The sequence below is a fragment of the Carassius auratus genome, linkage group LG48F (assembly GCF_003368295.1).
Source record: "Carassius auratus strain Wakin linkage group LG48F, ASM336829v1, whole genome shotgun sequence".
NCBI classification, from domain to species: Eukaryota; Metazoa; Chordata; class Actinopteri; order Cypriniformes; family Cyprinidae; genus Carassius; species Carassius auratus.
In genome coordinates, this window is record NC_039300.1 from 3674937 (window position 1) to 3699783 (window position 24847).

Below are 24847 nucleotides of genomic sequence, written 5' to 3' on the forward strand. Positions count from 1 at the left end.
TCAGATGAGTAGATCAAGTTATCTGAGGTCTCCAATGTCATGCTGCTTCTTTACTGAGAGTTTCTTCTCATAAACCTTATCTACTTCACAGAAAATCCAATTCATATTGATTTTTTGCTTAAAAAAAGTAATAATAAAAAAAACTTAAAGGGATAGTTCAACCAAAAATGAATTTTTTATATTTATCTGCTTTTCCACAGGGCATTCAAAATGTAGCTGACTTTGCTTCTTCCGTAGAACACAAATTGAGATTTTTGAAACAAACCGTTGCAGTCTAATAATGGAGATGAATAGGAATCATGGTTAAAACATAATACAATAAAACAAACATAAACAAACAAAACCAAATTAAACCCAAATTAAAATGTCATGTGTCCAAACTGAGTCCATTTCAGTGCCACCGGAGATGTCCGAGCCCATTGCAGTGGATAGTGAATTTTCACTTTCAGTCTCACAAGCGAAGGTCGAAAAGGAGGAGTGCAGCAAGGTCCACTCCAGTTCTCCTGAAGGGAGAGCCTGCTCCTCTCTACGAGTCTGACCCAAGTCCAGTGGTCCTATAGGACCTGACACCAGTGCTCCCAAATCAGGTGGTCTTGGAGGACCTGACTCTGGTGGTCCCAAGTCCGGAGGTTACGGAGGACCCGATTCCGGTTGTTCCCAGTCTAGTGACTCTGAGTCTGTTAGTCCTGGAGGACCCCGCTCCAGTGGTCCTGAGTCCAGTTGTCCTGGAGGCCCTGGCTCCGGTGGCCTTGAGTCTGGTGGTCCTGGGGGAACCCATTCCTGGTGGTTCCCAGTCCAGTGATCTTGGAGGACCCGACACCGGTGGTCTCTAGTCCGGTGGACCTGGAGGATCTGACTCTGGTGGTCTCAAGTCTGGTGGTCCTGGAAGACCTAACTTTGGGGGTCTCAGAGGTCACCACAGGTTCACTTCAGAGCCCACTCAAGTCTATGAGTTCACCGCAGAGCCCACTCAAGTCTACAAATTAATTCAAGAGTTTGTTTCAATCTAAGAATCCACCTTAGAGCTTACTCAAGTTTAGGAGTTCACTCCTGCACTCATTCCAGTCCAAGAGTCCCCTAGTTAGTCTGCTCTAGTTCCTCTCAAGGTGGTGGTTTCTGCTGTGGAGCTTCTATGGAATATGGAAGCGTCCACTTCAGCTCCCCTCTAGGTGGTGGTGTCCACTCCTGAACTCTGTCTGCCTTGTCATGGCCAAGGAGACTGTTGTTGAACTGTCTGCCTGCCCTGTTCTGGTCAAGGATACTGTTTCTGAACTGTATGCCTGTCCTGTTACAGCCATCAAGGCTGTTACTAACCCTTCTTTCTTTGCAGTCCTGCCTGAGCTGCAAGGGGGTTCATCGGCCTTGTCAGCTCCGCTGATGTAGTCTTCAGCTATGCCTTTGCTGTCTGCCAAGCTCCTGACTCTGCCCTCGTCAGGGTTGTTGTTCAGCCAGAGCCTCGCTGGTTTGTCCCGCCGGCTCAAGCCTCCTGCTCTGTTGACTGTGCCCTGGCCTACTGCTGTGTCACCCTGGCCTACCTCTGTTTCTAGACCTCTTTCACTACATGGACCTGGCCTTCCATCCCTCCCCCTGGTCTGCCTCCATCCCACCTCCATCCTGAATTTCATTGACTTTTTGTGGAGCATCTGGGATCTGCTCCTTAGAGGGGGCAGGGGTAATTTCACAGTGTCTAGTTGGTGTGTCCATATATATAGCCACCAGAGGGCATCCTTTGTTTCTCTGGACATCAGTTCCTAGGACCCTTTGCTTTGACTTTCAAGACTCATTACATTCAGCTGTGTCTCATTTACCTTGTTAACTCATCCACATATAAGCCCGCTTTTCTTTGTCTTTGGTTGCTGGTTTGTTTACTGTTACTTGTTTACTGTTGCTCTGTTTTTGCCCTGATGTGGATTACTCTGTTTGTTCTACATTAAAATAAATAAACAAAAATATATATCCCTCTATAGCCTGACATTACTGGAGCACATGTGGGGTATTCAACACAATTTGTCTGTTTAGTCTGGCCAGTTGAACCCTTCATGATAGTAAGTCTTGATCTATAACCTGACACCACGGTCCTTATATGCACACTATACCTTTATGTCCAGTAAATTCCAGGATCCCACACACACCCAGAAACCTGGTCCGAGGGACTGTTGTCAATAATTATCTCTATTTAAGATCTGTCAAATACTGTTAGAAACCCCTGAACCAGAATAAAAAGTTCCATCTGAATGGAATTTGTCAATAACTTTGTAAGAAAAACAAACTTTTATTCAAATTGCTACAACTCTTCAGGTAATGTTTAATATAATTTAACTGACCGATCAACACTTAAGCCTAACAGTGAAGACTTTATGACCCTCAGTATGCTGTAGTTAAAAAAAACTGTTACCTCTAAAAATAAAATTACATTTGATCAAAATACATTTGACTGTGAGTTAAACTAGCCAATTTTAATTCTATAATGTGGTATATTTTACAGTTAAACAGGATATTTAATAAGAAAATATGTAGGGTGAGACTTGATTGGAATTGATTGGATGGTGAAAAGTGAAAATCTGTAAAATCACAAAGTCAGAGCTGAAAACAGAAACACTGCCAGCACCCACTTCTGAAGAGGCTTTTTTCCCTGGAATAGTGTGTGTGCATGCATCCCTTTCCAAAATCATTACTTAAAATAATGAAAAAAATACCAAATAAGTGAATACATTTGCAAGATTTTAAAGGGACTGCTTTACCAACCATAACCAGCTGAAAACAGAGCCTATACAGCTATTGGTCTATTGGTTAGCATTCACAGTAGTCCACATGGTCAAGGTGACATCAGCTGAAAAATCATTTTTATTAATGATTAAAACACAAAACAACGTTTAATAGGGCCAATAATAATTGTCATGTTCAATATACATTCTGCTTGTGTTGTCAATTATTTTAAGAGCATGCAAAATGTTAATTATTTGACAGACAACTCACACTTACCTTTTGAAAAATGCGCTATTAGGCTGAAGGCACAAAAACTGCCAATAATCCAAACACAGAGCTTTAAATCTTGACATTTTCAGGGCTGAACACTCAGTCACATGGCAAAATGATCAACCTTCATTTTCACCTGAGAAACGCAAGCCAAAGATTCGTGCAGCAGAGAAGATCTCTGCGTGTTACATGCTGTCTGCTGGTCGTGCAATGCTGCAATAAATCTGATGGGCCAAACACATCTGACAGTCCAACCGTCTAGCTTTCTTCTTCCTCTTGCAGCTGTGAAGAACCCAAAGCATCCTCAAGAGCTCACAAGCAAGCCGTTACACTGTGTATCCAGGAGGAGATTCCTACAGCATTCGGCTCATTGATAAGGAAACCAGGTCAGCTCTAGATCCACCCTCACTGCATCAGCTTCAGCGTCTTCACATACAGATCCAGCAAACACCAGAGGATGGAGTCACTGACATGCACCTCAGCATATACTATATAAATTGTATCAGATTGGCATCTGAGAGTGAACTTCCAGAGTGCAGGTGCTCCTTGCTGCAGGATTTTCCTCAGCTGTTCCCTACGAGTGCATTTCACTGCATCCATGAAGAGATCTCCACCTATATATGCTGAATGTCGGTTGCCTGGCAACAACATCACTATTGAACTTGCAAATGGTTTGCTGACAATACTCTGGTGGTTGGGCTGTCAGAGGGGAGGGACTCCCTCATCCTCAAAACTATGATGTCATGTGCAGAAACCACAGTGTATAATAATTCTACTGCATTGAAAAACAGTGCAGCTTTGCAGTAAATTGAGAAATGTAAAGCAGCTTTTCTCATTAGACTCATCAGTAAGGCTCAAGTGCTCCTCCAAAAGACCATTATTGAGAACAGAGCCACTAAGAAGCATGAAAAATGTACAGCATTTATTTTAATAATAATAATAATAACTAAGAACGCTCACCACACACCAGCTTACTGGTGGAGAGGAGACAGAGTGATGAAGCCAATCAGCAGATATGGAGGCCATGATGGTCAGAGGCCAGTGGGTGAATTTGGGGGATTTTTACTGACCACAGAGAGTCAGGACCTCGGTTTAACATCTCATATGAAGGACGGTGCTTGTTGACAGTATAGTGTCCCCATCACTACACTGGGGCGCTGGGACCCACACAGATCTCAGGGTGAGCACCCCCTGCTGGCCTCACTAACACCTCTTCCAGCAGCAACCTAGTTTCCCAGGAGGACTCTCACCCAGGTACTGACCAGGCTTCAGTGGGAAACCAGTCTTTTGATATCAATAGGCTGTGAAACCTTCTGAGAGACATTTGATAGGAAAAATGCCAAGCTAAAATGGAATGTTCTCACAACTTTCTTTAACAAAAACAAACAAAACGTTCTTTGAACAACATTCTTCTAAATATCCTTATGACATTATTCATACTTGATGAACATTCTTACAATGTTGAGAAAACCTTCTTAGTCCAACATTCTCAGAGCATCCTTATGAAGTTACTTGTACTTAAACATTATACAAATTTATTTTCTTTTTCTTTATTTATTTTTTGTAACCTTTAAGTGGCATTCTAATCATGATAAGAAATCTAGAAATTCCAAAAATTGTATATTATGGGTGACAATAAAATTGGTATAATAGGGAGGGAAACAAGAGATTAACAAGTAATATATATATATATATATATATATATATATATATATATATATATATATATATATATATATATATATATATATATATATATGACTTATTGAAGGTTTTGTGAGTGGGTGTTATTAATATGCTAGCTGTTCAGGTGGTTAATACTTTAAGTGTTTGCTCTTTTCTCACATAAAAAAGCACATTGTCAAGATGCAGAAAGGTTCATTCATTCATAACTTCAAGGCCAAAGCTCTTCATTGATTGTAATATGATGCTTTCATCGATTGTAATATGATGTCACTCTTTATTGTATTTACTGCAACGCTGCAATCATGCAAGTTGGTGTCTTTGAACAGGCCACACCATAATTTATTAATCTTCTGTTGGACATAAACTTTAACTTTGGGATGCAGTGAAATTCAAATGAACTTGAGCTGCCTGTCTACTTCATTAGCATTCACATGAAAAGAAGAAAATGCCCCTTTAGGTGTTTTTTTTTTTTTTTTTTAATAAAAGGACTCAAATTAGACCCTACCAGAGCTCTGAGTCATGAGGTAGCATACAGGTATCATGAGGTAATTCAGCACAACATCATGATGCCATCACATTCACTCCTCAGTAGCTCCTGCACCTTCATGCTAGCTTCAGTGTGAATTGATTAGTGCAGCTCACAGCAGAGACAGTCACAGTTTATAGCATGGACTGATGCACTAAAGTATTCATGAGTCTGTGAGCATCAGCCATCAGCATTAGAGGTCATAAAGAAGAGAACACACTCAGATGATGCAGTTTTAAAACATGCCACTGTTGCCTTTGGCTTAATTAGTTGAAGTCTCAAAGAGACCTAAAGTTCAGTAATATCATCGATTTGACAGCACTGACACTATCAGATGAGAACAAAACTTGAACTAAATTGAGCTGAATGATGACAATAACAATATTCAGTAGAGCTGTTTATAGCTGAATTGAACTTGTTTCAGAATGAGTGAACTTTACACACTTATTGAACTGAACTGAATCAACACTGAACTGACTGGAGCTAAATAATGGCACTACATTATGGTCTTACTATACATGCTTTATAGCACATTTTGGATTTGCATCATTTTTAAAGTTTGCATCATTTATTTTGTTACTTCCATGTTCAATACTGTGAACTTGCTTTGAAGCGATCTCTGTTTTACAAGTGACATAAAAATATCAATTCATTCACTATCCACTCACAATATTCAAGCTAGAGAGATTGAGTAGACAAAATCATAGGATTTTGAAAATAGTACACCAAAGGTACATAAGAGAGCATGCTATTGCTGGTGAATTTTTAATGTATACATCAGCGCACAACATACTTTTCACACTTAGAAATATGAACTGAGATTGAGACAGATCTTGATGTAATGGCCTGTGTCAGAATTCAGTGATGAACTGCCTTTTTGCATTACTGACGCACTGTTTTCCTATTTAATGCTGTTCAGTTGCTTTGACACAATCTGTATTGTTAAAAGCACTATATAAATAAAGATGACTTGACTTGTGTTGTTCACTAGAGCGAGGACGAGGGCTTTTCACTCATGAAACAGTAAACTATGGGTCATCCTCAACCCCGGGAACACAATCCTGTACACATGTAGTATGAATACAATATGGACATACAGCATCCAGAAAGACAGTCATATTTATTTATTTGGATTTTGTCGCTAAATGTAACCGATATTATCAGCCAGCTCTTTATTTAAAGCTAGCTATGTAAATATGACTAGCTTTTTTCTACTCACACAGGGTGATGATATTTACCATGAACTGTAGCAGATCTCAACTGCTCAGTTGCTTTTATCATCTCAAATTGTTAACTATCACCCAGCTTGAATCAGCCAAATGCGACTATAAAGCAAGATAGTAAGAATAAGATAATATAAACATTATTAAACATCAACATCATGATTTTCTGTAAAGCAACTTTGAAATAATGTGTATTGTGAAAAGCTCTAAATAAATAAACTTGACTTACTGTAGAGAACAACATCTGCCACATTGCTATTCCCAGCCTTCGGCTTTCATTTACAGTGTGACAAATGAACAGAAAGTATCAGCCTGAACTTGTTCTTAAATCACTTAAAAGTAATAAAAAAATAAACAATTTAAAAAAAGAAGAAAGAAAGAAAAGCATCATAAATATATGTGATGATGCAACGTCATGAGGTTATGTGGCAACCCTGCAGCATACTACGGTTTAAACCATACTCTCATTTTATCATTACATAGTGTTTCACATAAAATAAACATGATAAACTGAATACAGCACAATCTGAACACAGTCCTTATTAATCTCTCAAGATAAAGATTGAAACTAAGAAACAAGGCACACGTGAAAGAAAAACATTCAACTCTACAGATATTGAGTGCCAAAGAAATAAATAAATAAAATACAAAAATAATAATCATATACAGTAACTTTTAATTTGAATCTTGTATATGATTCAATACATGGTCAAGACAATAAACTACTGATATCAGGCAAAGCAAACACTGTTATTATACAGTAACTTAAATAGATATTGCTTTTCATTCATGCATCACTCCGAGTCCTGAATCAGTGCTTGTCCACACTGTTTGTAACAGAGCTACACGTCTGAGGCTCAACACTTGACTGTAGTCAAACGTTCTAGCGCTACACTTGTGTTCTTCCAGCGATTATGAAAGGAACTACTGCAGAAAGATTGCCATCTGTGCTGCTACATGTGAATGTGAGGGCACACACAGAGACATTTATTCCCTCAGGAGCGGATGAGGACAGATCCGTGGCCAGGCAGATGTGATTCCTGCAGAACTGATGCAGCACACTCTCATCCCTGTGATAGAAGCACACTATAAGAACAGCACACATCAGTGCACTCTCTGGGACAGCACTTCTCACTAACTATTGCTTCATGCCCAAACACAATGTTGTGTACTGTACAAAGGTGAACAGATATGTTCTGACCTCGAACTACATAGATGCAACCTACATTTTTGTTGCTGATGTCCGACCAAACTATTTTGGCACATTTATTGAATGAGAAAGAAGATGTTTATGTTTATAAAGAAGATCATTTTTTTCATACTATGGAAGTCAATGTGAACCAGACACCGTTTGGCTTCCCACATTCAGCAAAATATCTTCTTTTAACAGAGAAAGAAACTCACACAGGTTTGGAACAACTTGAAGGAGAGTAAATCACACACACTAGACGTGTTTCCACTGGCGAGCTTAAAGCGGGCGTGCTAGTGCGTGCCAGGACCAGTCGAGTTTCCACTGTCACTTCCGGGGCTTGATCGTGACTCGCCGGGGCTTCCTTGGGGCCAACGGCCAGGGTTTTTTGGCCCGTAGAAAACCTTGGGCAAAAGGGGGCCAGCTGGGGATAGAGGAGGGGTTATGAACAAAGGTGGAGTTTCTCCGCATCTGGAGAAACCTCTGCGCTGCGGATCATTTCAGAAAGATACCAGCTAAAACTCCAGTATTAAAGACTTTAAAGACTCCTGCCCTGCAGCTGATTCTAAGGTTGTGACACACTGGCTGCGATGCGTGAGCATGGCCTTTCTGCTGCATGTCAGTTGTGTGATGGCTGCTTCACGCTTTCTGTGTCTTTACACACCAGAATCATGCCTGACGTGGCGCTGCTGCTGTAAGTAACATAGAGGGAGACTGCCAACAGACCAGGATCTTGTCTTCACGACAACAATATCTATACTTCATGTTGAGCATAAATATAAAGCCTGCTAATAAAGGACACCGTCAACAGTATTGACGGTAAAATAGACTATGTTTGACAGGTGCAATATGCCAGTGTGTCACCGGCCTAAGGTTTTCAAAAGGCATCACGCGAGTGTGAACATCACTACAACTAGGAATAAAACAATTGTAATTCAAACGCAGCTCCCGTCGGCATTTAAACAGACCTTTGCTCTTAATTCTGATCGGTCCAACGCAATAACGAAATCTGAGGGATTGGTAATGCTGCACTGTAATCATAGTTATTTAGATTTTTCATTATATTTTATTATATGATATTGGTTTGAGACTGAGAGTATTTTATTTAGTGCAGAACTTTGCAGCAGTATTTTATTTCTTATTCTTTTCTTATTTTAAATATATTTTATTAAAAAGTATTTTAAAAAAATTTAAAAAAATTGTTAAAAATATTAATAAGCAACCTGCGGTTTAATGTTTGCATTTGTTTCCCTTACTGTACCGAAAATGAACCGAACCGTGATTTTAAAACCGAGGTACGTACCGAACCGTGATTTTTGCGTACCGTTACACCCCTGGCAAACATGGTAAATGTGTCCGCTGGAGAAATCAGACGTCAGCTTCTTATTCTCTACCACAATCATGAATTTATTTAGTAACATATTTTAAATGTCATTAGTCTCGTCTGGAGAGTTTAGCTCCCCGTAGCTTATCATAAAAATATTTTTATGTTCGGGAGCTTTTATAAAAATAGAGATATTGTCATTCTTTCTAAATGTGACGTATATAGGCTACTGTGGCTACAAATAAACAGAGACAGACTTGACTGAATATGGAGGCTATTTTCATAACGCTTAAACGTTAAAAAATAAATAAATAAAATAGAAATAAGTGTATTTCAGTGTGATTAATTTTGAGTCCTGATAAGTTAATTCATTATGATCAATGTATCACTTATTCTATAGTAAAACATCGATGCTTTTGAATTTGAATATTTAACAAAGCATGCAAACACACGGGCGCTTTTATCATGTTCCTGTGTGATCGCGCATGTTCCAGTGACTTATTTCTTTGTTTTCTGAAATTTCCCTTTGTTGGTGAAATGATGGGGTTGCGTGACGTTGTTTCTGAGATGCGTGTAAAGGGCGTGTGTGAACCCCTGGCTCGCACTGGCCCGACAGTGGAAACACATCTAATGTTAACTATCCCGTTAACACGACATAAGCTAAATATGAGAACTGATCATTTTGCAGCAGAAGTGCAATGTATCCATTCACCTGTATTTAATATAGACAGGTTATCTTGTGTAGATTTGTTCATGTTCTGTGAAGACCTCTCGTGCTGGCATCTTTATCATTTGGCCTCCAATAAATGTGCCAAAATGACAACAGTTGGTCAGATGTCAACAAAAAAAAAATGAGAAGGTTGAAGAGTTTTTTCCACTGGTTGCATTTTATTATCTGCACTTTATTTCCCAAACAGATGCGAGACTGATTTCAGGGTCAGTTGAGAAGCGCTGGTCTAGGCTTCCTCTGACTTCTCTCCAGGCCGTTCACTGAAGCAAGCGTTATATATCTCTATATATCTCTATTCCTGAGTATAGACCAATCCCAGTGTCTGCAGCACATGCACACTCAATGAAGGCAGAAATACAGCAGCATGTTGTATACAAAAAAAAGTAGCTAGATAAGTCACAACGAATTCAACAGAGAATTGGTCTGACCATTTCTATGGTTTATCTGTTCATCTTATCTTCTGTTGTGCTTATCTGTAACCACTCTTTACTAAAATGAGGGAACACGTTGGTGAATCATGGCCACAATTTAACCAAAAAGAAACAAATGAAGACTGAATTATTAATCTGTGTCCACAATACAGCATATATACATTTTCCCTGCATGTCATGTATATAAATACATTTAGCTTTCACACAGTATATCATGTCAAAATATAACCCAAAGTTTAAATCCACAATATTCCCATCTACTTTGAGGTTACCAGTCACATCAAAAGAAAGAAAGGAGATAGTACAGGTTTGTAGAGTACAGTAGATAAACGTAGTGTCACTGATAGCTCAGACACTTTGGGAGTGAGAAGCTGCTCAGCACATCAGTGTCATCTCTCAACAGCACTGGGCTTCTGCTTTGAGTCCAACTACTGCGGTCAGTATTGCCACCAGTTAACTGTGTGACCACTGACAAGAGATTGGTCTATTATAACACGTTTCACATCATTTTAGTTCAATTTCAAAAATAAGCTAATACAATTCCAGTTCATGAGAATAATAGGACAGACAGCTCTAAAAAATAATCTAATAATATAAAGACATTAACCAAATCTGATCAAAAGTAATATTTAATTAAAATCTCATAAAAATACAACAAATCTATATATATATAAAAAAATAATAATATGTAAAAGGAGCACTCCACTAGGGAGCAAATTGAGCCACATTCAAAGATTCAACAGGCTACATTTACACAAGAGATTCACAACCCGCAGAAAATAATGCAGCTGTCAGCTGCAAACTGATTCACAATGCTTCAGATCTGAGTCGCAAAATCATTAAAAAAAGTGCTTGGAGGAGAAATATATACAAGAAAAACATCAAATGTTTTTAACAAAAATGTTTTTCCATTGTGAATCTCAATCAAACTGCAGTTGGGTTATTTTGTTTAGGTTAAAAATAACAAAAAAATAAATAAAATACAGCTAATTAACACAATAAAATGTATAAAAATATATATATTATATTATAATATATATATATATATATATATATATATATATATATATATATATATATATATATATATATACAAGTGCATCTAAAAAAATACAATATTGTGAAAAAGGTCCTTTTTGTATATTCGTTAAATTTTTCATATATTCTACATACATGTAAAGCAAAACATTTCAAAAGTGTTTTTGATTTAATTTTGATGATTAGAGCTTACAGCTAGTTAAAGTCAAAAATCAAGTATCTCCAAATACTATAATATTTCCTAAGCTATATATATATTTTAATAATAATAAAAGGCTGCTGTGGACCACTGAGCCTCAGCTCGTATCCACTGTTTCTCATCGATCTCTTGAAAACATCACAGATTCCACATGGGCTTCAGTCAATCAAGCACAGTAATATCATGGTCATCAAATCTTGGAAGTGGTTTTGGCAAAGTGGGCAGGTGCTAATGTCCAGCTGGAAAAGGAAATCAGTCTCTCAATAAAGCTTGTCAGCAGATGGAAGCATAAAGTGTTTCTGGATCTCCGAGAAGACTCTGGACATGATAAAACACAATGGACCAACACCAGCAGACGTCGTTGCCCCCAAATCACCTCTGACTTCAGAAACTTCACACTGGTCTTCAAGCAGCTTGGACTCTGTGCCTCTCCAGTCTTCCTCCAGACTCCAGGTTAGGGGATTTCTACACAATTTCTACTCAAATGTAAATACTATAATATTTTGAGATACTGGATTTTTGACTTTCATGAGCTTTAAAGGCTTAGTTATATCCAAATATGAAAATTCTGTCATAAATTCCTCTCCCTCATGTCATTTCAAACAGAAGATACAAGAATACTTTTTGTGCAAAATGTTTTACTTTACATGTAATGAATCTATATGAACGTTTTACTTTTTGAAATAAGTAAAAAAAATAATAATAATTTAGATGCACCTGTATATACACACACATACATATATTTTGTTGGTTATTCAAATCAATTTTATCCAATTGTCTTCTTGCTTAAATTGAAGCAATATCTATCAAATCACATGACATTCACTCGTTAAAACTCATTAGACAGCTTGATATACAGTAGAAACAAACATAACTCATTCTCATAAACTGTAATTACAATAAACAATGTAAAAAAAAAACAGGAGAGAGCAGTCACATCACATCACACTCAGAATATTTAGAGATTCACATCTTTCATATTTACAAATACCCCGAAGCAAAGACTTCATTAAACAACAATTACATTTGCTGTCTTCCATTAAACTGCAAATCAATTCAGCTACTATAATTGTGAAACGTATATTAAACAGTACGCAAAACCTGTAAAGTGAGACACAGAGAGAGAAAACGAACAGCACAGAGCATCAGGTAACGTGTGAGAGGACTGAGAGCGGACAGAGGTTTGACAGAGGCATCCTGAGCACCTCTGACCTGACTCAGAGAGAGCATTTACACCCCTACGACACGAGGAGAAACAAAGAGCTCATCTACTCCATCTACAGACACACTTCAGCCCATCAGTCTCTCTCTGCTCACTGTGTTCAGACCAGGATTCACTCTCAGACAGGAGAACACTCTTTCCTAGCTGTTCTTAAAATAAATAAAATGCTTGCTTTTAGCAGATTCTCATCTCCAGATAACATTACGAGTGCTCTGATCCTGTGAAACAATCGCCTTATAAAGAGTTTGCTGTGTTTGTGTCTGATATAGATGAATAAATGAGAGGTGAAGATGTGAGTCCATGAGTCCTCAGGTCTTTATGTAGCTCTGCGCCAGACTGCTGTCACATACACAACACACTGCTTCAGTCACAGACGTCCTCACACTTACATCAACACAACAGGAATAGTTCACAAATACAGCTGAAATGTCATTAATGCATTCAAATGTTTGTAAAAACATAATCACTTCTCATTGGGGATCACATGCAACTCATCTTGGCCACCAGATATCATAATGTTCCTGGCTTTAACATAATAAATAAAGGTTGTTGCTTATTGTAAAAAATAATAATAAATAATAACATAAATAAATGAATAAAAGGGATGTCTTGTTCGTACTTCCTGTTTTTAATTTAGTAATAATAATAATGATAGTAATTGTTTTTATTATCATTATTATTATTATGTAACCATATTAATATATAAATAAATAAAAATAATTTTTCATTTACATTTTTTGTAATTTGTTTTTCTGAAATTGTGTAAGAATACAGTAAAGAAATACAAGAGCTTTATCACAACAATATCTGTCTAACAACACAAATTAACTAAATAAATATTTGTCTGATTATAATGATAACTGGACGCCACTGGCTGAAATAAATGCAATGTGATGACGTCATGTGGGACATATTATTAATGGAAATGTTATCGTTGCACACATCATACTGATCTGCATGTTATTTGAAAAAATAAATGAATAAATGAATAAACAATTAGCTGTCAGTTTAAAGAACAGGCTGTGCAGCACAAGCAGGATATTAGTGTTCCTTACTGAATCACCACTGGAACGTCCTACAAAGAGCCCAAATAGCCTTCAACCCATGAACTAGTGCCCTTCAGAGGACAGAATCTCCAATGAACACTCACACATCTCTGATGCTGCTTCACGTGCCTAATGTACACTTTATATGCTGACAAGAGCAAGAATAAACAGATTACAAAAATAAAATCCAAAGCATTTCTGCAGTTATTTATGTGAGAGATGGCCAGACTGAACACTGCACATGAAGGAGAAATGCATCACAAATCACAGTTTATAGCAGCACATTGTGCTCTAAACATGTGACTGCGATATTGCGTCATAATACACATCAGCCACAGCCAAACACACACACACACACACACAGCTCCTCGTGTTTCTACGGCACATGAAAACACCTCAGCTCAGCAGAGCAAGCACAGAGCTATCACTGCCATTTACTGCATCAGCACATCCCAAACACATTGAGACCGATACAGAACTCGCCTCGCCATCCGGACGCACGCACACAATCACACAGCCTCACGCATCCGTCGAGCGCTGTCATGCATGCGGACCGCATCTGATACTCACATGACGCCGAGTCTGTGTGCCATGGCCGCGGGTCTCATTCAGTCTGCTCAACGCTACAGCACTGCGTTCATGGCCCGTGACGTCACACACGCATCACACACTTACATCAGCACGCAAACACGGACACTGCGCAGGACGAGGACAGCAATTCACAGATGCTGCTGAGGAAATGTGTGTGTGAGAGAGAGAGATTTCTTAATGTGCAGGACATGCTCAGCCTCCTCCATCTGCAGCCTTTAGTTCAGTCCACAGGGCAGCTGATTGGCTCTCTGGTCTCCATAGAAACAGGAGGAGAGAGATCCTGGACGCAGCACCCATTACACACGTAATAATACATCAACATCACAGCCAGAGGTCAAGCAAGGAAGACAGACGCAGACAAACCACAACAGCCACATTAATTTAGTGTTGTGGGATCATTATCTGATTTTTGCAGATTTACCATGCTAAATCTGTCTTTCTCTGGTGTTGGAGTGTCTGTGCATTATGGGATGAAATTAGTTTTAAATTTACTTACAAATGCACACACAATTATCCATGAACTTGATAAATGTTGCAAATGAATCTCACTATCCACAACCAAATGCCTGTCGACTTGTATCTGTGAAATTCAGAATTATACGAACATGCAGCGATTTGTACCAATATAAACGTGTGTGTGAATGCAGAGGTTTTCATTTGCATTAGTGTATCGGTATTTGTGCATGAAACAAGGAAGATTGTCATTGCTTCTTTTTTTTTTTTTATATCAAAATTATTTTCATTTACCGTATAAAATCAATCCCGGATTTTCAGCGTGGATGTGTTCACTGTATACCTAAAGCTTTAGATATTTTAAGCTGTTTCTTTTCATACATAATAAAGAATGTCTTCCTGTGTCTATTACTGTATTTAATCCCAAGGAATAATGGGTTAGGAAGATGATTATAATCTAGTGAAGCTATAGTGAATTAAGCACTGAAGGTGAGTCATGGAGAAGACCATTAATAAATACATTTTATTAATAATAATAATAAATTAAATGTAGCAATAAATGAATTTGTGCATCAAGTTGTCATGATCATTAGCTGGAGTGCCCATAAACTCCAATAGAGGGCACTCCACTCAGGACTCTGGCATTTTAGTTCCCATCCATTTTATCATGCAGGTTGTGGGTCTGTATTGGTGATAGAGGGACTATAAATCCTGAATGCATATACAGTAGCTTGTGAGTTTTTTTTTTTTTTTTCAAATGAGATTTAATTTCTAAAAAGTGCCTGTTTGTGTCCCATGGAAAGCAAGCAGCAATATAATGGCAGTGATGGTGCCCGGCTGGGATTTCCACCTCTAAGACCTCTATTTTCTGCTGTGTATCTGTGCTAAAAATGGGCCTGAGAGCGTGTCTTCACTGCTCTGCCATGCAAGTCTAACAAAGGGCTGTTTCTATTCTATCGGACTAAAACACAAGGCAGATTTAACTCTAATATACACAAGCTGAGGCAGAAAGGGCATTAAAATAGTGTGTGAAGCTACAGTATTTGACCTCTTTCTCTTTGACTAAAAAATGGAATGAAAGATTGAGTTTTAAAAAACGAAGTTCTCACACATAAATGATTCATAGGAATGATCTGAGGTCAGGTTGTCTAATGACTGACAAAAATACTAAAGACTCCACAAGCATAAGCATATCTCACACATATTTAAAATAAATAGGCACATTTCTTGATGATGGGGTTCAGTAGCATAATATAGCCACCAGATGGCATTACAGTTAACTACAAAGCTCAGAGACCATGCCAAATAACCTGATCAAAACTTTTGAATATTTTTCCATTAACATCTGCCTCTGCCTGTCTATCTGTGCTCTGACACAGTATTAAGCATGCATTGTTAAACTATAGAAGAGTGAGAAGAGCAGTGAGAAAAGAGGAAGACTCTACTGCTGCACCTTCCCCTGGTTCACATCAGATGAACGCCTGTGCCACTGAAGGATGGTGCAATAGTGTGTACATGCATAGCTCAAAGGGTTCATTCAATAATCTTCAAAAGGCATTCATTAGCATGCAATTAATATTCAACTATACAAGCTCAGGTTGTATAGACAGTAGAAAATCAATGCACAGGCAACATAAATGATGATGAAAAGCCTAATATATACATGTAGTAATGTATATTTACTAAGAAATGTATTTTGGGGTTGCTTGGGGGGGTTGTAACCTTTTATAAAACAAGCCTTTAGAATATGTACAGATGGCTGTTCTCACAAAACAAACATGCATTTCCCTGTAGGACATCATGTGATCAGACACATTTAGGCTACACTGTTAATGTGGCTGCAATTTACACTATGGCTAGTATTCACTGTACTGTGATTGTCATGTAATGTCAGATTGACCAGTGACTTCCAGGAAGAGGCTGGTTGATTACCAAGAATAGTGGGTGATGGTGGGAGGGACAGCAGACAGTTTGAAAAGATGGTATTGGGGCTAGCAGCACAAACTGCGGCTTCTGAGAGGAAGAACCCACTGTGTCACTGAGTGGTAAGAGCCCAATTACATTTAATCATTTAGCAGATGCTTTTATCCAACGACTTACGATTGAGAACAATAGAAGCAATCAGACCACCAAGAGAACAACCCCATCCACATGGTCAGAAATCTTGGTGTAACCTTTGATGACCAGCTGACTTTCAAAGACCACATTGCAAAGACTGCTCGATCTTGCAGGTTTGCTTTGCACAACATCTGAAAGATCAGGCCCTTTCTAACTGAGCATGCTGCACAACTTCATGTCCAGGCCCTTGTCATTTCTAGGCTGGACTACTGCAACGCTCTTCTGGCTGGACTTCCATCAAGCACAATCAAACCTCTTTCTAATGATTCATAATGCAGCGGCACGACTGGTTTTCAACGAGCCCAAAAGTGCCCATGTTACACATTATCTCTGATAGCACTGGTTATCAGTTGCGGCTCGCATCAAGTTCAAGACATTGATGCCTGCATATAGAACAGCCACAGGCTCAGCACTGGTCTACTTCCACTCACTATTACGGATCTACCTCCCCTCCTGAAGTTTGAGATCCACTAGTGAGTGACGCCTCGTGGTACCATCACAGAGAGACTCAAAATCACTTTCCAGAACATTCTCGTTCACCATTCCTGGCTGGTGGAATGATCTTCCCACCCCTATCTGGAATGCTGAATTTTAATTTTGACAGCTGAAAACGTATTTCTTTTGACGCTACTTGACTTCATCCTAAATAAAAAAAATAAAAAAAAATATTTCTCTTTATTTATTCCTTCACTTTCTAGCTTGTACTTATTTGAACAAATACCTGAAACTTGGCATTATGAGCACTTCCTGTGTCTGTTTGGCTCTGTAAGAAGAATTCTTGGGGTGTATTCCCCAATTGCAAGTCGTTTTGGACAAAATGATCTGCAAAAGGACTAAATGTAAATGTGAAAATGGAGTGAGAGAGAAAGAGCGAAACTAAAAGAGGCAATGGAGGATCCTAAAGGGGATATGGAGGAGAGGCAAGGTAGCCCACCAGTGGAGGTACACAGAAGGAGTGTGATTTCCAAAGGAGAAAGATTCAAAGAACATTGATCAATTAAGAATCATCTTTCTGCTCAGTGTTGAAGGAAAGATATTCTTCAGCATTGTTGCAAGGCACCTGAGGAACTCATATGTTGATACTTTTGTCCAGAAAGGAGGAATCCCGAAGGTGCCAGGGTGTACAGAGCACACAGGTGTGTCACTCAGCTGATTAGGGAGGCCTGGGAGAACAAAGGGGACTTGGTGGTTCTGTGGTTCACAGATCTCATCTTGGACTGTTACAGTGGTTTCAGCCTAAGTTACTGAAACCACTATAACCACTTACTGCTGAGTGCCTTGAGCTCAGAAATAGGATAATCACTATTTCAGTGATCCTTTTCTCACTTGCCATGAACATGCTGGTGAAGCGGTAAAGCTCAGCTGAGGTGCAGTGTAGACGACCCCCTCAAATACTGGCATCCGACAACCACCAATTAAAGATGTTATGGATGACCTGACTGTGACAACTGCATCGAGCTGGGATGACCTAGGCTCACATGAGATTTAAGCCAGCAAAGTCCAGATTCCTGATGCTGAAGAAAGGAAAGGTCACAGGCAATTTTCATTTTATACTTGGTTACCCAGATACCATCTATCACAGAAAGAGCCTGGGGAAGATGTTTGACTTCGGTCTGAGAGACACAGCATCCATCTGAACCACCAACCAAGAGCTAGAAGTCTAGCTAGGTGCGGTGAACAGTGTTCCACCCCTACACTTTATGAGAAGTGCCATGGCATTTTTTACTGACCACAGAGAGTCAGGATCTCGCTTACATGTCTCATTCAAAAGACGGTGCCTGTTGACAGTATAGTGTCCCCTTCACTATATTGGGGCATTAGGACCCACACAGACCACAGGGTGAACACCCCTTCTGGCCTCACTAATGCCTCTTCCAGCAGCAACCTAGTTTTCCCAGGAGGATTCTCATCCAGGTACTAACCAGGCTCAATCCTGCTTAGTTTCAGTGGGCAACCAGTCTTAGGTTTGCAGCCTCTCTGCAGCGTCTACATCATGCTGGGCATCAGAGGCCAGTAGACGAAGGGACATTAATCCAGTCACAGAAGCAGTGGGGAGAGATATGGGTAGAGCTACCTAGACACAAGTCGGGACTTGATCAACCCCGGTTGGGTCACTTAGAAATAAAACTAATATTAAAAATAATGTATATCTTATTAAATCATATTTTTTTATTAATTTAAACAGTAACCCTTTGTTTAACAGAACCAAAAATGTGAATTAATTATTAATTTTAATCTGATTGCATTTGAAAATATTTATTATAATATATGATGCTGCTAAAAAAGAACATTTGTTATGTGTATTTGGTGTAATCCACTGTGTTAATTCAGTTTAGGGTTCAAAAAACACATTATTTTCCATATAATGCACATTATTGTTTCTCCTCTATGCCCCGCCTTCTGAAATGTGTCGATTTTAACAAGGCTTTTCAGTCTGAAAAGCAAAGTGTATGCTGATTGGCCAGCTATCCAGTGCTTTGTGATTGGCCGAATGCTTCAAGCATGTGACGGAATGTTACGCCCCTTCAAAATTAAATACTTAATTTTTTCCAACTACTTACCTAATGAATATAAGATATAATACATTATTATGAGTCTGATGCTGTCCAAAATTGTCTGAGAAACAAGTATATGAATTAAATTAATAAAATCTTCTGTAGTTTCTTTTACAGAGTTTTTTTAAAGCAGGCTTGACATGCTCAGTTATTTTAAAATTTTCCTTGACACTCACTTTTATATAAAGAGTTTTTTGTATAAAAACAGTGTTTGCGAAACCCATCTCAACCCTCGTTCCCACTCTCTGCTGATTATGCTACAAATGCTTCTGATAGTGCCTCATCTCTTTTTGAACCTGAAACCTTCCTTTCAGCTCAACTGTGTTAATTAACAATCTGGTGTGATCTCTCAAGACACACGATGGCTGAAATCATACTAAAATTCAATGCACTGAAGATGTTAGTTCTGTATGTTGTATGACCTATAATATACTATCAGGTGTAAAAATAAATGATTGTAAATATGGTCACTTACTGTCATTGACAAGTGACTAATGAAGAGTCAAATTCATCAAATTGTACAAAGGAAATAATTACAAATAAGCCAAAAAGTGCATTTCACTTGTTAAGACCTACTGTCATTGAAAAAATAATACAATTCTAGTATAGTATACACCCTACAATATGATATAAACAACGATGAGAGTTTACTGTACCCGAAGGATACAGACTTCCACTGCCGGGACGGCACAGGTCTCCTCCACACGGCTGATCGGAGGCTGCTGGGACTCTGTCGGTCTGTCGTTTCCACAGGAAGAGAGGCATGTCTTCTGTAGACAGAAACACAACACAGACTCCAGACACTTCACAAGAGTCTGCAGAAGAAGCACATATGAGTGGAAGCACAGTGGGACACCCGGATGAACACTCAAACACCTCTAGCAGGGTGTTAGCAGCCACTCAGACATACTACATACCTGACGATTCTTGTACTGCCATATTCTGACCTGAAACACACAAATATAATGTTTTAGGAAAACATATCTAAACAGAGTAGAACAAATCAAAATCACATTTAGAGTTACAATGAAATGGAAAACATTTAGTAAACCTTAACAATTGTAAAAACATACAGTATGCTTTTTAACAAGTGCCACTATACAAATATGAAGAATTTCAGCAAATATTTCAGAAATTACCTTTTTTTTTTAACTGCTTACACACATTTTCAAAACTTTACACACAAATTCAAGAACTGCACACACAAAATGCAAAATGCCTCATCTCTTGCAAAATGAAGCACTGCATTCAAAATATCACAAACACATCTCAAAAGCCAACATTTGCAAACGCCTTTGCCATAATATTAATTAGTGTATGTATGGTTCTGAAGATTGGTGTGTGCTTCTGCTGTTTGAGGGTCAGATTTCAGAAACTGTGACAAGTAAAGACTTTGTGTCTAAGCAGTTTAGAAAAACTGTAATGTGCTTTCCTGCTGCAACCGTGACATCAAAACCCTGAAGACTAATGTGCTGCTGATTCCCCTTGACTAGTGTTTTTAATTAATTTTTTATTCATGAGTAAAATAAGATCTGCAGTAAACATAACTTGACGATACTTGGACATTTTGCTCTACAACATAATTGAAACACACAACATGTTAAGGCATATTTAGTTATTTATTGTTTTAAGTAACTACATAAGGTTTGTGTTGTGTGCTCAGTTTACATTGTACAACAGTACAGCGTATCGTCAACACTTTTGTCAAGTTATGTTTACCAGAGAACTTATTTTCCTCATGACTGATATTACTCATATATTAGATGTATTAGTGTTTCTAATGTCAAATATCAGCTCCAGGGAGGGTAAAATTATGAATTGTACAGCTATATTGGATTTAATCTTTAAAGGTCTGACTGAATGCAAACGTCATGCTGGAGCTGGATGACAAATGCCTGCAGATCTAATGGCTCTCTGGACTGTAACATTAGAACAGAAGCCATTAGAGGTGATTCTCCTCTTAGCTGTCTGAAGAAACGTCAGGCCACTCCATAAGAAAAGAAGCTATAAACACATCGACTAATGCTCTGATTTACTGCTGGCTTCCAGTGTTATACATAACCCCTTAAATGTCCATTTGTTCCTCACATAAAACCATGGCTTCAGAAGAGTGCATAGTGTATGGGTCATATACTTTTGTGAAAAATAAGTGCAATCAGCTGTACTGAATGGGCTCTTCTTAAAGTATATTTTTAAGAGAAGCACATTTGTGAAAATGTCTCAGTATTACTGCCACAGCAGTTTTTTTTTTTAGTTTTTATGTTAAACAATGATGGACTTTCTACATATTCCACCACAATGTTAGACCTAACCGTCACAAATAGATTTAGCTGAAGCCGGGTGTTTCAAGGGTCACCTTTATTTATATAGCGCTTTAAACAAAATACATTGCGTCAAAGCAACTGAACAACATTCATTAGGAAAACAGTGTCAATAATGCAAAATGACAGTTAACGGCAGTTCATCATTGAATTCAGTGATGTCATCTCTGTTCAGTTAAATAGTGTCTGTGCAATCATGTGCAATCAAGTAAATGATATCGCTGTAGATGAAGTGACCCCAACTAAGCAAGCCAGAGGCGACAGCGGCAAGGAACCGAAACTCCATCGGTGACAGAATGGAGAAAACACCTTGGGAGAAACCAATTCCAGGCTGCAGCAAAGTCAGATTGTGCAGAAGAATCATCTGTTTCCTGTGGTCTTGTCCTGGTGCTCCTCTGATACAAGGTCTTTACAGGGGATCTGTATCTGGGGCTCTAGTTGTCCTGGTCTCCGCTGTCTTTCAGGGCAGTAGAGGTCCTTTCTAGGTGCTGATCACCATCTGGTCTGGATACGTACTGGATCCGGGTGACTGCAGTGACCCTCTGATCTGGATACAGACTGGATCTGGTGGCCACGGTGACATCGGAATAAGAGAGAAACAGACTAATATTAGCGTAGATGCCATTCTTCTAATGCTGTAGACAAGTACATCGGGTGTTATGGGCAGTGCTCCCAGTTCCGGTTTACCTAATTAATTAATTAAAAAGATCAGACCAAAAAGAATGACAATTTTTTCAACTGAGTTATGCTTGACTATTGTCAAGTTATTATCAGTTATTATCAGTGCAGTAAGTAAACAAATAGAACAGGTCCAATTACAGAGCCTTTTGGGACACCAGTACTCAGACACATGGTAGAGTTAACAGACGCATACTGTATGTTGGTGTCTATTCTGAAAATATTCTATCAGACAATCAAAGATCCAGTTACAGAGAGAAATTTCCTTTGAGGGCACTATGTTATTGAATCCCATTCTCAGTCTCTTATTTGTTCCTCTCTTATTCAAGGAGTCATGAAGCAATGAGAAGATGCCACATGCTTTACCCAACTACTCAAACAACAGGTTTGAGTGCAGCTAGACAGCAGTCATTCAGTGATTCTGCCATTTTTGTTGACATCAACACAGCAGTTTTATGAAAGTATGACTGGGCAAGAGAAAGAAAATCAACCAGAAAAATCGGTAGACTAATAGAAATGTTGTGTTGTGGAGTATGAAAATCTACTTACACTCTTTAAAAAAAGCTGTAAAAATAAAACACAGTTTACTGTATAATTTCAATGAATTTCTCTGCATTTATTTTTACAGGTGTTTTACCAGTATTTGAATTTTACACTTCATTGCATTGTGTTAACAGAAATGTCTGTTAAATGAATTGATATATCATGTGAAATGATTTGCCAGTACTTTTTCTGTTATTTTACAGATGTATTTTTAACTATCTCACCTGCAGCGCTGAAGTTGCAGCGGAGGTGTGAAATACAGGGGTAGCAGAGGGTTTCCAAGACCTCTTTAACTTTAGAAATGTTATCACTTGGTGCTCATTTTTTTTCTTGAACTTGATTGCTGATTTCAGCAGATTTAACCAACATCTGCAACATTGCTGCCTATTGGATATCTTCAGTCAGGATTCCTCACACACATCCATTCAGAATGCCAGTTTCAATACAGAAAAGAGTTTAGTTAGTTTAGCTAGACAGGGTCTAACTCTTAAACCAGCCTATGCTGATCAGTCAGATCTAAATCTTTTTATATGATTTTGGGCACATTGTGGTTAGGCTTGGGACTATATCTGAAAGCATTAACTATTAGCTGTTAGAAAAAAAAAAGCACAATCTACTTTAATAGTATTATGGGCGTACCAGACACTGCAATTGTGTATTTTTTTAAATCAAGCTAACCAAACTCTAAAAACGATACAACATATAGCCTCCTGTCGCTGTATTCGCATTCTCCTGCATACTATCTGATTAAGAAGCATGTTTTGAAGGCAGTGCTCGAGAAGTCTTACTGCTGCAGTGGGCTGGTGTTCTCCTGGATGGAGCGCAGTCTGCAGCTGATCAGATGCCGCTGGTGCTCGTGTCTCAGGCGGCTGTTCTCTGCGCACAGCTCGGACACATGCTGCTCCAGCTCAAAGATGCGCCTCTTCTGCCGCTTCAGCAGCGTCTGCTGGGTCTCTATGATCTTATTCAGCTCCTTCAGATAGCCAGCTGCCTTCGAGGGGTTCTCGGGCCGGCTGTCCATCGTCTTCTCATTCAGCCTCACTAGTCCGAGTCAAATATAGCCTCTTTTCTCCAGCTAAAGACGCGCTGTGATTTATGCGAGGTGCGCACGTCCCGGGCTCAGCCATGCTTCTGTCAAACGCTGACTCTGCGTCTCCTGCGGTGCTTTGTGTCACTAAAGCTTTACATGTGGCTACAGTTTAAAAATCACAGTTCACTGTTCTGGAAGGAGTTCATGGTGCAGTAGAGAACATTTAATCCACTTGCCATACTCTACAATGCACTTATAAATTGTGACGCAGTAAACACCCTGAGTAAACCTCAAGCGATGCGACGCGACGCAACAACGCAGCTGTCTGCGAAGTTCGAACGCGCTATGTCGGTCGAATAAACCCGCCGCGCGCATAAACAAAGGCCCTGATTGGTCGACTGGTCGTCTGCGTCACTATTCCACCGCAGTCCTGGTCCAGACGGACGCGTCAAGCTCCGTCCGCAGCGTCCTGTTTCGCGTCGCGTCCAGCATTGTAGCGGTTTGTGACCTGTATTTAATCATTGCTTTATAGATACAGTTCAGTGCCTTCGTATCCCAAAATATGGCAGTTGCATATCATTTTTTTGATTTTAAAGAACCCTCTACCCCCCAATTTAGTAGGCCTACTGTTTTTTTTTTTTTTCAATAAATGGCACTTATTTTGATATATAGGCCTAATGCTAAAACATGTTTCAATGTCCAAAAACGTCTGGGGTCACCTTGTATAGGCTAAGGCTTTGAGGATCTCCAGAAGCATGAATAAATGCAGGTCAAGCAGACAATTCATATATATATATATATATATATATATATATATATATATATATATATATGTGTGTGTGTGTGTGTGTGTATATATATATATTAGAATGTTTAACTATACATATTCACAAAATATGTATCATAAAGTTGGGAGAAGTTGAAACATGAAGAAAAATGGACTTGAAACTGAACTGAGAATGAATGAG

General features: G+C 38.8%; 1 protein-coding gene across 3 annotated transcripts in view; it reads right to left on the reverse strand.

Moving 5' to 3' along the window:
* Positions 1-24332, reverse strand: part of iqsec1a (IQ motif and Sec7 domain ArfGEF 1a) — a 66177-nt gene extending 41845 nt beyond the window's left edge. Inside the window, exons 1-3 of one of the 3 annotated variants that reach the window (XM_026241541.1) lie at positions 23638-24332; positions 20225-20254; positions 19964-20077 (exon numbers count right to left, since the gene is read on the reverse strand). In XM_026241541.1, coding sequence (XP_026097326.1) covers positions 19964-20077; positions 20225-20254; positions 23638-23870 — 377 coding nt within the window. In that variant the 5' untranslated portion in view covers positions 23871-24332. Of the gene's footprint in view, positions 1-2982; positions 3605-14160; positions 14409-19963; positions 20078-20224; positions 20255-23637 lie in introns of those variants that run through there. The other 2 variants (XM_026241545.1, XM_026241543.1) reach the window with 2 other exon arrangements.
* Positions 24333-24847: the final 515 nt, after the last annotated feature.